At 50.0% G+C, this 13,301-nt stretch overlaps 1 protein-coding gene across 48 annotated transcripts in view; it reads right to left on the minus strand.

The window, feature by feature from the left end:
* SRPK2 (SRSF protein kinase 2) overlaps positions 1 to 13,301 on the minus strand; it is a 228,861-nt gene that overhangs the window by 16,816 nt on the left and 198,744 nt on the right. For all 48 annotated transcript variants that reach the window (XM_070617120.1, XM_070617109.1, XM_070617096.1 and 45 more), the window contains 6 exons: positions 11,414 to 11,579; positions 10,333 to 10,358; positions 8,660 to 8,906; positions 6,886 to 7,368; positions 519 to 619; positions 301 to 408 (listed from right to left, as the gene is read on the minus strand). In XM_070617120.1, the coding sequence (XP_070473221.1) occupies positions 301 to 408; positions 519 to 619; positions 6,886 to 7,368; positions 8,660 to 8,906; positions 10,333 to 10,358; positions 11,414 to 11,579 (1,131 nt within the window). The remainder of the gene's footprint in view (positions 1 to 300; positions 409 to 518; positions 620 to 6,885; positions 7,369 to 8,659; positions 8,907 to 10,332; positions 10,359 to 11,413; positions 11,580 to 13,301) is intronic.

The raw sequence follows: 13,301 nt of genomic DNA on the forward strand, positions 1-13,301 counted from the left end.
CGCCCCCGACCTCCCCGGGACAAGGGCAGCTGCACTCCCCCAGCGAGCTGGCGGGCTAGCAGGGACCCCGCGTCGGCCGTCAGCTGGCCAGGGGTCTGGGGCTCGGGGCTGTGGGGGGCTTTCAAAAAGAGCATCTCGCACAGGAGCAACCCCACCCCAGCACGTGCCCAGGAAGACTTCCTGCCATTCTAAGACGCCACGGCAGCCACCTCGCCCTCGGCCCGCGGCGGCCACACTGGGGGACAGCCTGGCACCCTAATGGGCAGGCACTCCCACGGATGCCCCACCAGTCCCTCTTACCATACAGGCCGTGCTCCAGATGTCGGCGGGGGTGCTGTAACCGGCTCCGATCAGAACCTCGATGGACCGGTACTGACGAGTCTGGATGTCTTCCGTGAAGTGCTTATGCTGGAAGAGAACACACTGCATTACCCCGGGGGGCACGGACACCACAAAACACAGAGGTCTTCTAAGACGTGGTCAGGACCCACACGTCGGAGGAAGCGAAGTCCACTTACCACCCAGCAAGCATTCCCCAGGTCGGCAATTTTCACTCTGATCTTATCTGCGTTCCGCGGATCCAGGGGATTCACCAGCAGGTCGGCAGCCCGGGTCTTGGCTGGCATGGCAAACAGCAGGCAGTTAGTGTGGGCAGAGCTCTGCGTGCCACGTCTGCAGGCACAGAGCCCCCTGCTCTACACGGCGACCAGCCACCGATCAGCCCTGGAATCCTGTAAGTTGAACTCAACAGAATTTAAAATCCTTGGTCTCCACCTCCAGGAAGTACTTCACAGAAGAGAGCAAACTTGGGCTGCCCGAGACCCTGCAGGCCCTGCCCCGTCCCCTCCTTTCGCTCCTGATTCCGTCACCTCGAGGTCAGCCCAGCTCTGCTCCCCTCGGCATCTTTCCAGCGGCTCCTTGTCCTATCAGAGCCCATTCCCTGACAGACCACATCGAGCTTGCTGGTGCATCACTGCCCGGAACACGAGGGCAGAGGGAATGCTGCCCTGGGTGACCAAGCCCTTCCTAAGGGACACACAGTTCCCCTGGCACCCACAGCTCTCCCCCTCTGCCTCTGCTTGCGCTGAGCACAGAGACCTCAAAAGTTAGATGACGGCTGATCAAGAAATACAGATTAAAGGTGGGGACCGATCCTTCTGGTGGAGCTTTGGACAAGGAATCCTCAGGACAGGGGTCTCCTGAGATGGCCTGGGTCCTAAGGGCAAACCTCTGCGGTCCCTCACAAACTCATCAAGTACTCAGGCCACTCTGCCCCCAGGGTGACCCTCGGGTCTCTCAACAGCAGGCACAGGGCTAGGCTCCACAGGGCTCCCAGCCAGTGGAGGCACCAAGATGCGTGAGACCACGCCTGCAGCGAGCACAGCCAACCAGGGGCCAGCGATGAAGAAAAGAAACTTGGTGAGACGCAGAGAGACGGTGCTGAAGAGAGTCAGCATCTTGATCGGACCTCAAACTGACCTACAAGCTCGAATTTCGGGAAAGGATGAGCTGTCACCATGGCTTCTATTTATTTTAGAAGTAATTCTGAAATGGTATTTACAGACTAAGCAGAAAAGCCTGCTCAAGGCTGAACAGTCAACGCCCTTTTGCTCACTCACAGCTGGGCTCTGCTAACAGACCACACCTCCCCTTGGGACAGCGTGCCGTGGAGCCTCGGTGCTTGGGGAGGCTCCCATGCCCAGCACCCCCAAAGGCAGCAGGGCAGTGAGCAGGGAAGGCACCCAAGAGCGAGGGCACCCACAGACTCCCCAGGAGGGGCCACAGGACACAGAGAGAACTCTGGCCAATGATTTATCCCTCAAGGGCCATCTGTCGGGCTTGTGGATCAACCTGCATGGCCAGGTTCCTTTCTTGCATCTGTCCTATGCCACCTCTCTCTTCATAAGGATGCTGATCCACCAGGGGCCTCAGCAAAGGCCAGGGGTGAGCTGAGGAGAAGGAACACAGGCACTCAGAGAAAGCAGAGACCCACCTGAGGAGGCAAAATGGATGTACTGAACAGGGAATGGGCTGAGAGCAGAGTTCCAGGAGAAACACAGCAGTGTGACCAACGGAGGGACGGGCAGCGCCAGAAAGGGCTCGATGAATCCCTCGGCATTTAACTCAAGAGAGTCAGCAGGCCAGAAAAGGGAATCTGCGGTTTGCAGAACTGGATCCAAAGCTAAGTTTCAATACTGACAAATTTGAAGACTCTGGCAAATGATTTAAAGTCTTTGAGGCTCAGTTCTCAGGCAACGAGGAAGCGAAGAAGAAGGCGACCCTCCCCACCCACCCACGAGAAAGAAGACCAAAGGCAGGAGAGCCGCTGCAGCGTCTGCCTGGCCAGACCCAGGGCCTCCGCTCTGCCCGCAGCCAGCCGGACCACCCTCCGAGGCCGAGGCTCCTAACGGCACAGAGCAGGGGAAGCCGCCCGCTGGGGCCCTCGGCTCCGGACAACTCAGACCAAAGGTCTGACGGAGAAGATAGGGAGCTCCGGGCTCCGACACCTGAGGGCACTCAAGGGGAAGGGGGCTCCGTAATCGCCACCACTCCCACCTGCTGTTGTAAAGACATTTCACAGAGGCTGCGTAAGCCAATCGGGCTGGAGGAAACACTCTGAAAGACACACTGCCACACATCTTCAATATCCCTCATTTATGGTCAATGAATGAAGCCTCTTCAGTGACACGCTGTTGTCCTCCTGGTTCAGGGCTGTAACAGTCCCCAGCTCATGATGCATCCTAGATGACACCGGGGAGTGAGTCTCGAAAAGCTAACTGTACACGAACAGGAGGCAAGTGGAAGAGGAGCTGCCTGGACGTGTGCGCATCGCCTGCCACCCTCAGGAGCTGACAAACACAGGCGGCTCAGCCTCGCTGTGGGCAGGCATCAGGTCGCGCCCCCGGGTGTCGTGCGCGTGGGGACCTACCACAGTTCTTCCTTGCTCTGCTTCTACCGAGGAGGGAACGAAAAGTGGGGAGAGAGGAGGAAGCCTTCACTTCGAGAGCGGCTGGGCCCTTCAGTGACTTCCGATGAGCCGGACTCTGGGTGACAGTGGATTCCTTCCCCGTGAAGCCAGCCTGGAGCCTCGTGAGGCGGCAGCCAGCAGCCTCCAGCGCTGGAACAGCACCTCCACTCAGCGCAGGCATTGGCTGGCCCCAGACCGACTCCTCCGAGGAGAAAAGAGCCTGCCGAGGAGGGACGGATCCTCGCTACATGCGGGAGGCTGAGCACCAGGCCCACGGACACAGCAGAACCAGGAGACTTAACGCCCAAACCTGACCCGTTTCTTCACCAAGTGTTCACTGTGGCCCTTCCACGCGCCAGACGCCGCCTTGGCACTGCGGACAGCGTGAACGGGGCAGACAAGGCTCCCCCAACCACACCCCAAATTAGGAAACGCTCGCGCCGGTCGGGAACGTGGGCGATAAAGTCCATAAGATGAGCGTTCACACACCACGTCAGGTGCTCTATGTGCCATAAAGGAAAACAAAGCACAGAAAGGGGACGGTGGCAGGGGGCGTGTCCAGGGAGCAGCGCTGACCCAGGAGAGGCCTGAGTGGGGGGTGGAGGAGACAGCGTGCGGAGCACAGCAGGCAGGAGCAAGCTCGCTTTCTGGAAAAAGCTCAGAAGCAGCCAGCGTGGCAGGCGCAGGTGAGCAAGGGGAACTGAGGCACGGAGAGGACTGCAGAGAGGGCTGCTGACTGGGCTGGGCACAGCCTGAGAGCTGCGGAGCGCGGCTTCTGAGCAGAGCCACGCTGGAGACCAGGGTGACTGGGCGCCCTCTAAAGAGCCCTCTGGACCGCCCTCCAGAGAGGGGACTAGTGGAGGTGAGACGAGCATGGAGCCTGTACTGCAGCAGCCGAGGCAAGGACCAACAGTGGCCTGGGCCACTACGAGGTGACAGGAAAGGGACCCCAATGCACCCTGGCACAGGGCTCGTCCTTCAGGTGTGACAAGCCGGGACACGCGATGGCTCTAGCAGCTCATAACCCAAGCGGCCTCCTGCCTCCTCGTCTCCACCTTCAAGGGCCCCCACACCAGCGCGGGGAAAAGCTCACGGCCTCAAGCCCAGCGTGCAAGCTCCGCAGTCTTCTCATCGTGGCCGACCTCTCCTCCGGTCGCCTAGTGTGGGCGCTCTGCTCTAACGAGGAGGGTGTGCACGAACTCTGAACAGAGCTTGTTTCTCTTGCCTCATGCTCACCAATACCAGGTGGCCAATGACCAGCCTGCAGGCCATCCCTGCCATGCAGGAAACCAAACCCCTTCCGTGGAGGTGCCCACGGTGACCAAAAGACCAAGCTGGAAACCAAAACTGAGTGCCTCTAAAAAATGCCTGGATGAGAGGACCCTGTCCCTGCCATGTCCCCAGAATTCAAGGACACTGAAAAGGCCTGCTTGGCAGCAGACTGAGAGCAATGAGAAAAACAGACCTCCCACTGCTTCTTCCTGACTCAACATTCACGCAACAGACAGGGTGCTGGGGACGGGAGTGTGCTGGACAGAACTGGGACTGTGAGTGGACAAAGGGAGGAGGAGAGCACTACAAACGGAGACCACTGGCTTGTTTGCCCGTTATCCTGAGTCGGGTGCTGAGGACACACTGCACTCTCAAAGGGCTTACATCCCAGTGAGAAGAAAGACAATGGAAACGGACAACGAGCAGATGGATAAGAAAAAGACGACAAGTAGGAAAAGACGGGCAAGAGGCCTGAGACCTGCTGAGGACACAGGAGGATCTACATTTGAGCTGTCACCTGACAAAAGAACAGAAGTTTGCCAAAAGGATGGACCATGCAAAAACAGGAGGAAACATCCCATGCAGGAGGAAAAGCACAGAGGTACAGAAGCATGAGCGACCAGGTCATGATCACACAGACGCCCTCTAGCATGTCTCGAAAATAAGCTGGGAACAGGTTCTGCCACACTTGGGATTGCTAAGCTTTTTGACTGTTTACTCCATCAATAAAAATGTTTGGGGGACCGACCCAGTGGCGCAGGAATTAAGTTCGCATGTTCTGCTTCGCTGGCCCGGGGTTCGCCAGTTTGGATCCCGGATGTGGACATGGCACCGCTTGGCAAGCCACGCTGTGGTAGGCGTCCCACATATAAAGTGGAGGAAGATGGGCACAGATGTTAGCTCAGGGCCAGTCTTCCTCCCCAAAAAAGAGGAGGATTGGTGGCAGATGTTAACTCAGGGCTAATCTTCCTCAAAAAAAAAAAAAAAGTTTGAACACTCACCCCAATATATGCGTATTTATAAATTTTACATACTACTGGCTCCTATTTTTATGTCCATCAAAAAACATTAAAAAATTAGTAACCAAAACTGTTTGGAGATATGGCCCACTCCAGCCCGGGACACATGCTTCTAGAAGGCAAGGAAGCAGCTGAGGAAGGAGAGGACTATGTCAGACTTGAGAGCCACCCCCAAGAGGCTCACATGGGCCAGATTTGGGACAGTTCTGATATCAAAGGAAAAAAAGCTATAAATGATTATAACACATAATTCAATGTGTTTTAAAAGAAAAAAGAATCCATGAGTCCATGACAGGAAGGAATGTGTGAGAGACAGCAGGGAGGGTGGCGAGCCAGAAGGAGTGGGGTACCCCGCCCCCGCCCCATCGTGGGCCCTGTGTGTCTCCCCCAGCTGGCTGCTCCTGAGTTACCCCCTTTTATAATAAACCAGTGACCCAGCAAGGAAACTGTCTCCTCGAGTTCTCTGAGCTGCTCTAACAAAATAATTGAACCCGAGGAGTGGGTCACGGGAACCTCCAACCTGTGGCTGCGGGTCAGAAATACAGGTGGTTGGCATATGAGCGGGGGACAGTCTTGGGCGACCGACCCCTGAACCTGGGTGATCTGACGCTATCTCCAAGTATCAGAACTGAGTTAAACGGAGTCAGTTAAATGGTCATTTGGTGACCACAAGCGTCAGAGTAGCATAAGCATCAAGGAGACCCAGAGAGGTGAGTGCTCCCTTAGGTGAGCCTACATTCCACATGAACGCATTTCATAAGTGCCTCCCAACAGACCCCGGTCAGCGCGAAGGGGAGCAGGCGGGGAGTCCGTCCACCACATCCTGTGCACGGTGAGCCACAGCCCACGAGTCACAAGGACGGCTCTGTGCGGCTCCACCCGCTGGAGGGAAAGGGGCTGCAGAATTTCTTAGGCTATTTGCAGGCTGGCTCATCATGACTGGCCATGTATTAAACGCTCTTGTCAGCAGAGGGAGCAGAGGAGGTGTCTGAGCTTTCCCACTGTGGGCCGGAAGGGAAGCCAGCCGTGGTGCCCAGTGTCTGCTTACTCAAGTCCCGAGCATGTCACAGGCAGGGACACGTCATGCGGCATTCACTCTCAAAAGGAGGGGGTGTAAGTCATCAGCACATTTACATCCATGCCGCTTCCTTTAAAATCTCAGTAGCAGAGCCTTATAATCAGGAACAACTATCAAAATAAAAGATGACAAAGGGCAGGTACATGTTTCCTTGAATAGAAACAAAACAGAACAAAAACCAAAACTAAATATAATACTATCAGATGGAAGGACAAATTATAAATTAAACTACACGTTCTAGAAAGCTACAGGTGTAAGCTGCCAGACTTGGAAGATTTCTGCCAATGTAGATGTCACTGAACAAATATAGAAAGAATGAGAAAAGCTCAGAAATGGGATCAGATATGCAGAGAGCAAGAGAAAGCCCAGCAGCACAGAATATCTTTTGAATTCTATTACTTATTCACGAGTACCAAAGTGTAAAATGAAAACAGTGAATGCATGCACCCGTGGCTTTACCACCTCCAGCCAATTCCCTTCACAGCGTTTGTCAAGCGTGTGACACTTGGGCCACCGAAAGCAGACACTTGATTGGGACGGACACTTACTTTTTGGCAAATCGCCAGTGCTGGAGGCGGAGACCGTCCTGCTTCTGTCACGGGATGGACTGCTCTCCTCGTGCTCGGTCAGTGGGGATCCCTCGGAAAGTGCAGAGCCACAAGCCACAGGTTCTAAGGACCCAGAGAACAACGATGCGGAAAACTCCGGAAACTGTGACTCGGGAATTTTATGTCGTCCATTTGGCAATTCACCATTGAATTGTTCATAGGAGCTGCTATATGTATAATCACTTTCTGCGTTTGGCTCATCAAGGTTATACTCCTCGGGATTCGGGCAATCTTCTTCATCATCGTCTTCATCATCCAACTGCTGTTCCAGTAGGAACGGGCCATTCTCAATATGGCCATTGGTTTTGGGTGATTCTATCCACGTAGGATCTATGTTCGCAAGTTCCTGTTCAACATCATCATCATCTTTCTCGATGTTTTCTTTCTCAGCATCTTCTTTCTCTTCCTGGTCCTCAGCTTCACCTTAAAAAGTTGATGGATTAAGAATTAGAACTCACTACTTTCCTTAGCACAGCGTCACTAGCTACTTACTTCCTCCAACAAGAGACGTTTTCGAATGTGCTTAATTCATGTACCACACAGCAAACACCTCTTGGCTCTCAGGGTAAAATCTTCAGGTTTTCTAAATCTTATCCTTCATTTATTAAATAATTGGCATACTCTTACTAGAAAGTTACTCTAGACAACTTTTGGAGAAAAATGACTATGGGAGGCCCTCCTCATCCATGGGGGGACACATTCCAAGGCCCCCCTAGTGGACGCCTGAAAACGTGGACAGCACCAAACCCTATATATGCTATGTTTTTCTCCCTGTATATTCATAACTATGATAGAGTTTAATTTATAAATTAGGCATAGCAAGAGATTAATAACAATATTAATCTTTGTTATTGTAATAACAATACTAAAATAGAACAATTATAACAATATACTGTAATAAAAGTTACTGTAGATTTTAGCAACTTCAGTATACAATTTTCTCCTTAAGTCAAGAACTTTCACCTTTTCACATCAAGGAAGCACTTTATGGCTTCTCTTCGGCATATGTGAATTGCCAGCATCACTGTTCTTGTGTTCTGGAGCCAATATTAAGAAACTAAGGGTGACTTGAACACAAGCACTTCGACACCTAGACACTCGATCTGATAACCGAGTTGGCTACTGAGCGACTAACAGGCAGGGCGCGTACACAGCCGGGATACGCTGGAAAAGGGACGATTCACGTCCCAGGCAGGATGGCGCAAGACTTCATAGTGCTACTCAAAATGGCCCGCAAGTTAAAACTTATGAATTGCTTATTTCTGGAATTTTCCATCTAATATTTTTGGACCATGGTTAACTGTGGGTAACTGAAACCAGAGAAAGTGACCCAGCGGATAAGGGGGCTACTGTATTCATTGCGAGCTGCCATTCCGTCTCTCCCCTCTGCTCTACAATCTTTAGAAAAGGTCTGCGGATGCATCACTGTTAGGCAAAAGGTTAATTCCAAAACAGAGGACAATTATTAGCATGAGAGAGACATGGTGTTTCTCAGACATTTTCCACTTTTTAAAAAATTATTTTGAAATATTAACATATTTCTGGCGCACACTTTACAAATGAACTGCCAGACTATTCCTCCCGAAAAAGGAGGTGCAGGGAATCACCCTCACGTCTGAGGCAGCAGCAAGTCACGCTCTGTGACGACTTGGCGGGAGCCCACTAACGTCGCTCCCAGGACCCCCAGGCAGCCCGGCCTCCAGGTGTCACTGACCATTGTCGTTCGTAGCCTCTGCCTCGGCGGCCTCCTCCAGCTCTGCTGTTTTCAGTTTCATCTCTGGGCGGTCTTCATCGTCTTGCTCATTGGAAGGTACAGCTGATGTGACGTTTTCTTCTATTATTTTCCTTTCGGCTTCTCGCTCCAATTCCTCTATTTCCTGCAGACGCTTTTCCAGTAACTCGGCCTGCCTTTTCTGCTTCTTTTTCAGTTTTTTCTTTTTGTTTTTAGATATTTTTCCTATCTACACGTTAAGAAAATACAGGTCAGTTTGCTTCTTTTTAAAGCACTAAGCAACAGTATCAGTGCTGGCAGCAGGACAAACACCAACAAGTCCTGCCTTTTCAGGTCACATTCGATTAAGATTACCCGCCCAGACATGAGCTCCACCTCATGGTTAGGGCTACAGTAAAGCCAGCAAAAAGACAGCATTGCTAAAATCCAGGAATGGGAGTCCAACTAGGTCCCGCCCTCAGAGGGATACACTAAACCCACTGAGTCTTTTTCATTTAAACTCTCAGAAGAACTAAAGAGGCTGAGATGCTCTTGCCTTTGAACAAGAGGCACCGCTGGCAAGTTTCATCTGCTGCTGCCTGTATCAACATCCTCTCCTCACTGTCTCACCCAACTGTCTGCCGAAAACGAACAGTCTACCAAACCAGGTCTATTTCCTCCCTTGTTGGTCGACAGCTCTGTTTGGGTGTGGGTCTCACACAGTGAGCTGTTATCAACAGCCAAGGCTGCGTGAACTGTAAAAACATGAGCATATGAAGTTAATGAAAAAAGGAAAAGCCAGGTTTCAGTCTGCCTCCAGTCTTGGCCATGTGACTCGGAAAGTCCTGGCAGTGAGGCCTCCAGGCTCTCAGAGAATCGATAATCCAAACAAGCCGCTCCGGCCCCACAGAGCTGTGGGAACGATGGGCACCTCGGCAGGCCAGGTGGCGTCGTCATCACGACGGCCTCTCGTTCCAGGACTTCCACTCAAACTGAGGCTGGTGGCAGCACTTGGACCTTCTGCACATTTCTTTTCAAAGGCTTTTGGTTCACAAAGCTCTCTCAAAATCTGCAGGTGACCCATGGCTCCGTCCTCTCCTGGGAGCGAGCCAGGCTGAGGACGCCGGGGCGGGAGCTAATTCTGAGCAGCTGGTTTCACTGGGTCAGACTTAGGGTTTTGGCAGGACCACAAAATAAATAATACTACTGGCTGGGAAAAAATCAGAACAGCAGCTTCCGAAAAACATGTAACTTGGAGGCCAATGAGGAAGAATGTAAAGTGTTTCTGGAATAACCACACCTCAAACTCTCTCTCACTTCACGTCTCTTCAGGTTCGGCCAACAGCCAGGAAACGAAGGACATGAGGAAACGAAGCTCCAACTTGCAGTGGCCCCAATTACCCCACCTCTAAAATCACTTCAACTGATCAAACAGGAGGTCTTATAGTCAAGGATCCACGGCATTGATCAACATGCCCGTCTTGTCCTCCACATTAATACACATCAGAACATCAGTGACTGAGAAGAAAACAAAAAACGTACAACCAATTCCCCCCAAAAACCGTTAAATGACAAACTGTTGCAGAAAGAAACAGAAACTAACGTTACAGTTTGAAAAGCTCACTAATGAACAGTCACTTTTGACATGAAGGTGAAGTAGACGTGTAAGTACTTACAGGTTTTTGCTGTGGAGCCGTACTCACTAAAACAAAACGAAACAAAATGACGGTTTAGAGGAAAATTGACACACATCTTTATGTAGGTAATTTGAATTGTAAAATGAAATAATTATTGCCCTTTAACGGCTATCCAACTTCAACAAGTGTTAAATATCAGAGCTTCTTAATCATAGAGATCTAAAGAAAGTTGATCCAACTCAAATGATTGGCTCTTAAAAGGCACAGCAGTAACTGTTCAATATGGAGCCATTTCTCTTATTTGTCTAAAATTGTCCATTCATTTCAAACACAGTCAATCCCAAAGCCCTGACTGATAAGAAAATGAAGAGGAATTCACAAATGCCAAACTAAATTTGTTTTACAGACAATGAAATGAACGGTTCAGATTGGAAGATGTACATCTATGTTTGAAAACTATTTGGCCAGTTTTGCAACCAAAGTAAATCAAATAATGCAGCAACTGTTCTAGAAATCAAATGACCAGAACCTGCCGGCAGCAAACGCTTGACCGACTAAGGTCCCACGATATAAAACACCACCACCCTGACGGGAGAAAACCAGGTCGGGGCGGGGAATGAAACCAGAAATAACTACACACGAGGCTGATACTCGGGTCCCTTGGTCTTCTTGCCCCGCCCTTGGGTCTTTTGTGACTCATTCCAAATCGTCAGTCAGACTCAGACTGATGTAGCTACGCTCACTGGGAACTAGGCGGCCCTCCAGTAAGCCTGAAACTGGAAAAAAATTCTGATGCCTGCAGGTCGCCCATGAAACCTACTGCTACATGACCTTGTGCAGAGAAGTGGCAACAAAACAAAATGTCCCACTGTAGATGCAGCAGCAGCTAAGAATCTAAATGACCTTTCAAGGGAGGACAAAGGTAAGTAATTCAAACAGCAAGGTATAATTTAACTGGCGCATCTTCCTTCTCAAGAGAAAAATCTAGTTCTTTCTAGGAATCAGGTTCTTACAGAAGTTCCTAATATGGACACGTCTGACTCAACCGCCTTCGATGTGCCACTGTGCAGGCTCTCAATGTCCCCGAACAGACCGAGACGAAGCTGGCTCAGCTCCTCACCTGCAGACCCCGAGGGAGGGGGAGCGCCCGCCTTCTGCCACTCGGTGGCCTCAGCTGCCATTCTTCTCACATATGCGCCATCCACGCACATCAAGATGTTCTCCGGCTTTATGTCAGTGTGAATGATCTTGCACTTACTGTGCAGGTAATCTAAGCCCTGAAGGACCTGGGCACAGAAAATCAAGAGAGTTATTAATACCTTTATTATTCAACATTTATTTGGAAAACAGGTAATATTATCACAAGGTGCAACACTCAAAAGACACAAAAGGGTATTTAGTAAAAATCGACCTCTCGCCCTGGCCCCCAAGGGAACACAGCTCTTTCCCATAGGCAGCAGATGTGTATCATTCTGGTGGCAATTTATGCTGGTGGAAGCAAGTGCACCATATATATATATATATATACTTTTTAATAACAGCTTTATTGAGATCTAATTTACAGACCGTACAATTCACTCTTTTAAGTGTGGAACTCAATGGTATTTAGATGTGCAACCATCGCCACCATCTAATTTAGAACACTTCGTCACTCACAAAAGAAACATTAACAGTCGCTCTCCATCTCCTCGCAACTCCTCCAGCCCTAAGAAACCACTAATCTAACTTTCTCTATAGATTTGCCGATTCTGGACATTTTATATAAATGCAATCATACCCAGCGGTCTTCTGTAACTGGCATAATGTCTTCAAGGTTCATTCATGTGTAGCATGTGTCAATACTTCATTTCTTTTAACTGCCAAATAATGTTCCGTGGGATATACACGTTTTATTTGGCCATTCCCTTGATGAACATTTGGGTTTTTTCCACTTTGGGACTATTATAAATAATATTTCCATGAACATTCATGCACAAGTTTTTGTGTGGACATATGTTTTTACTTTTCTTGAGTATATACCCGGGAGTGCCATTGTTGGGTCATACGGTTTATGTTTAGCTTTTTGATGAATTGCTAAACCATTTAAGATGAGTGGCAGCACTGTTTCACCCTCCCACTAGCGATGGATGAGGGTTCCAATTTCTTCATCATGGCCAACACTTGATGTTATCTGTCTGTTTTATTTTAGTCACCCTAGCGGGTATGAAGCGTGTATGTCATTGCTCTGCATTTCCACGATGGCTAATGATGTGCACACATTTTTCATACCGCAGGAGATGAGGGCTAAACAGCCCTGGTACCCAGCTAACACCACAGCACTGAGCTACAAGGACACTGCTGAAGCAAACAGTCACATAATCACCGCAGGTATCAGGAAAAACGGAGAACACCCCGGAACAGACAGAGTGCTGGGATCTAAATAAAAGGCCAATTAGAGAGGAAAGCTTTCAATTCTTTCCATAAACAGAAATTATTTTTAAAATACAGATGTTCCCATACATTAGAAATTCCACATGCTTAATAAATATTAGCATTTAAACATTTTAAGTCATTTATGGGTCTTGCCCACAATAGACAAAGAAGTGGGAGAAAGACAAGCAGAAGATACATAACATCACCCAGCTCTGGAAAGTTCTCAGTAAACCGGATGCACCTGTCCACCTTGAGTATCTGGCGAAACCACCTCAGCAAATGACACAGCGTCAGCAAGTGAGGGGACAGAGGTTCCAGAGGGAAATGAAAACAGGAAGACCTGTCTCTTACACAGGATGGAAATCCCTACACTCATCTAAAATAACTTTCCTAGGAAGGCTTTTTACACGACTTCACTGAGCACACATCAGCTGACCCCAGGTGTGTGATATGCAGCATATAATGAAGTCCCCCGTCCGCACGGGGCTTATATCGTCCTCACGTCCTCATTTACTGTCTCAAGCCAAGGGAGGTAAAGAATTGCCCAAAAAGAAACCAAGCCAAACCATGGGCACAGCAAACACGATTTAAAATGC

Source organism: Equus przewalskii, chromosome 4 (genome assembly GCF_037783145.1).
Source record: "Equus przewalskii isolate Varuska chromosome 4, EquPr2, whole genome shotgun sequence".
In the NCBI taxonomy this organism is placed as follows: domain Eukaryota; kingdom Metazoa; phylum Chordata; class Mammalia; order Perissodactyla; family Equidae; genus Equus; species Equus przewalskii.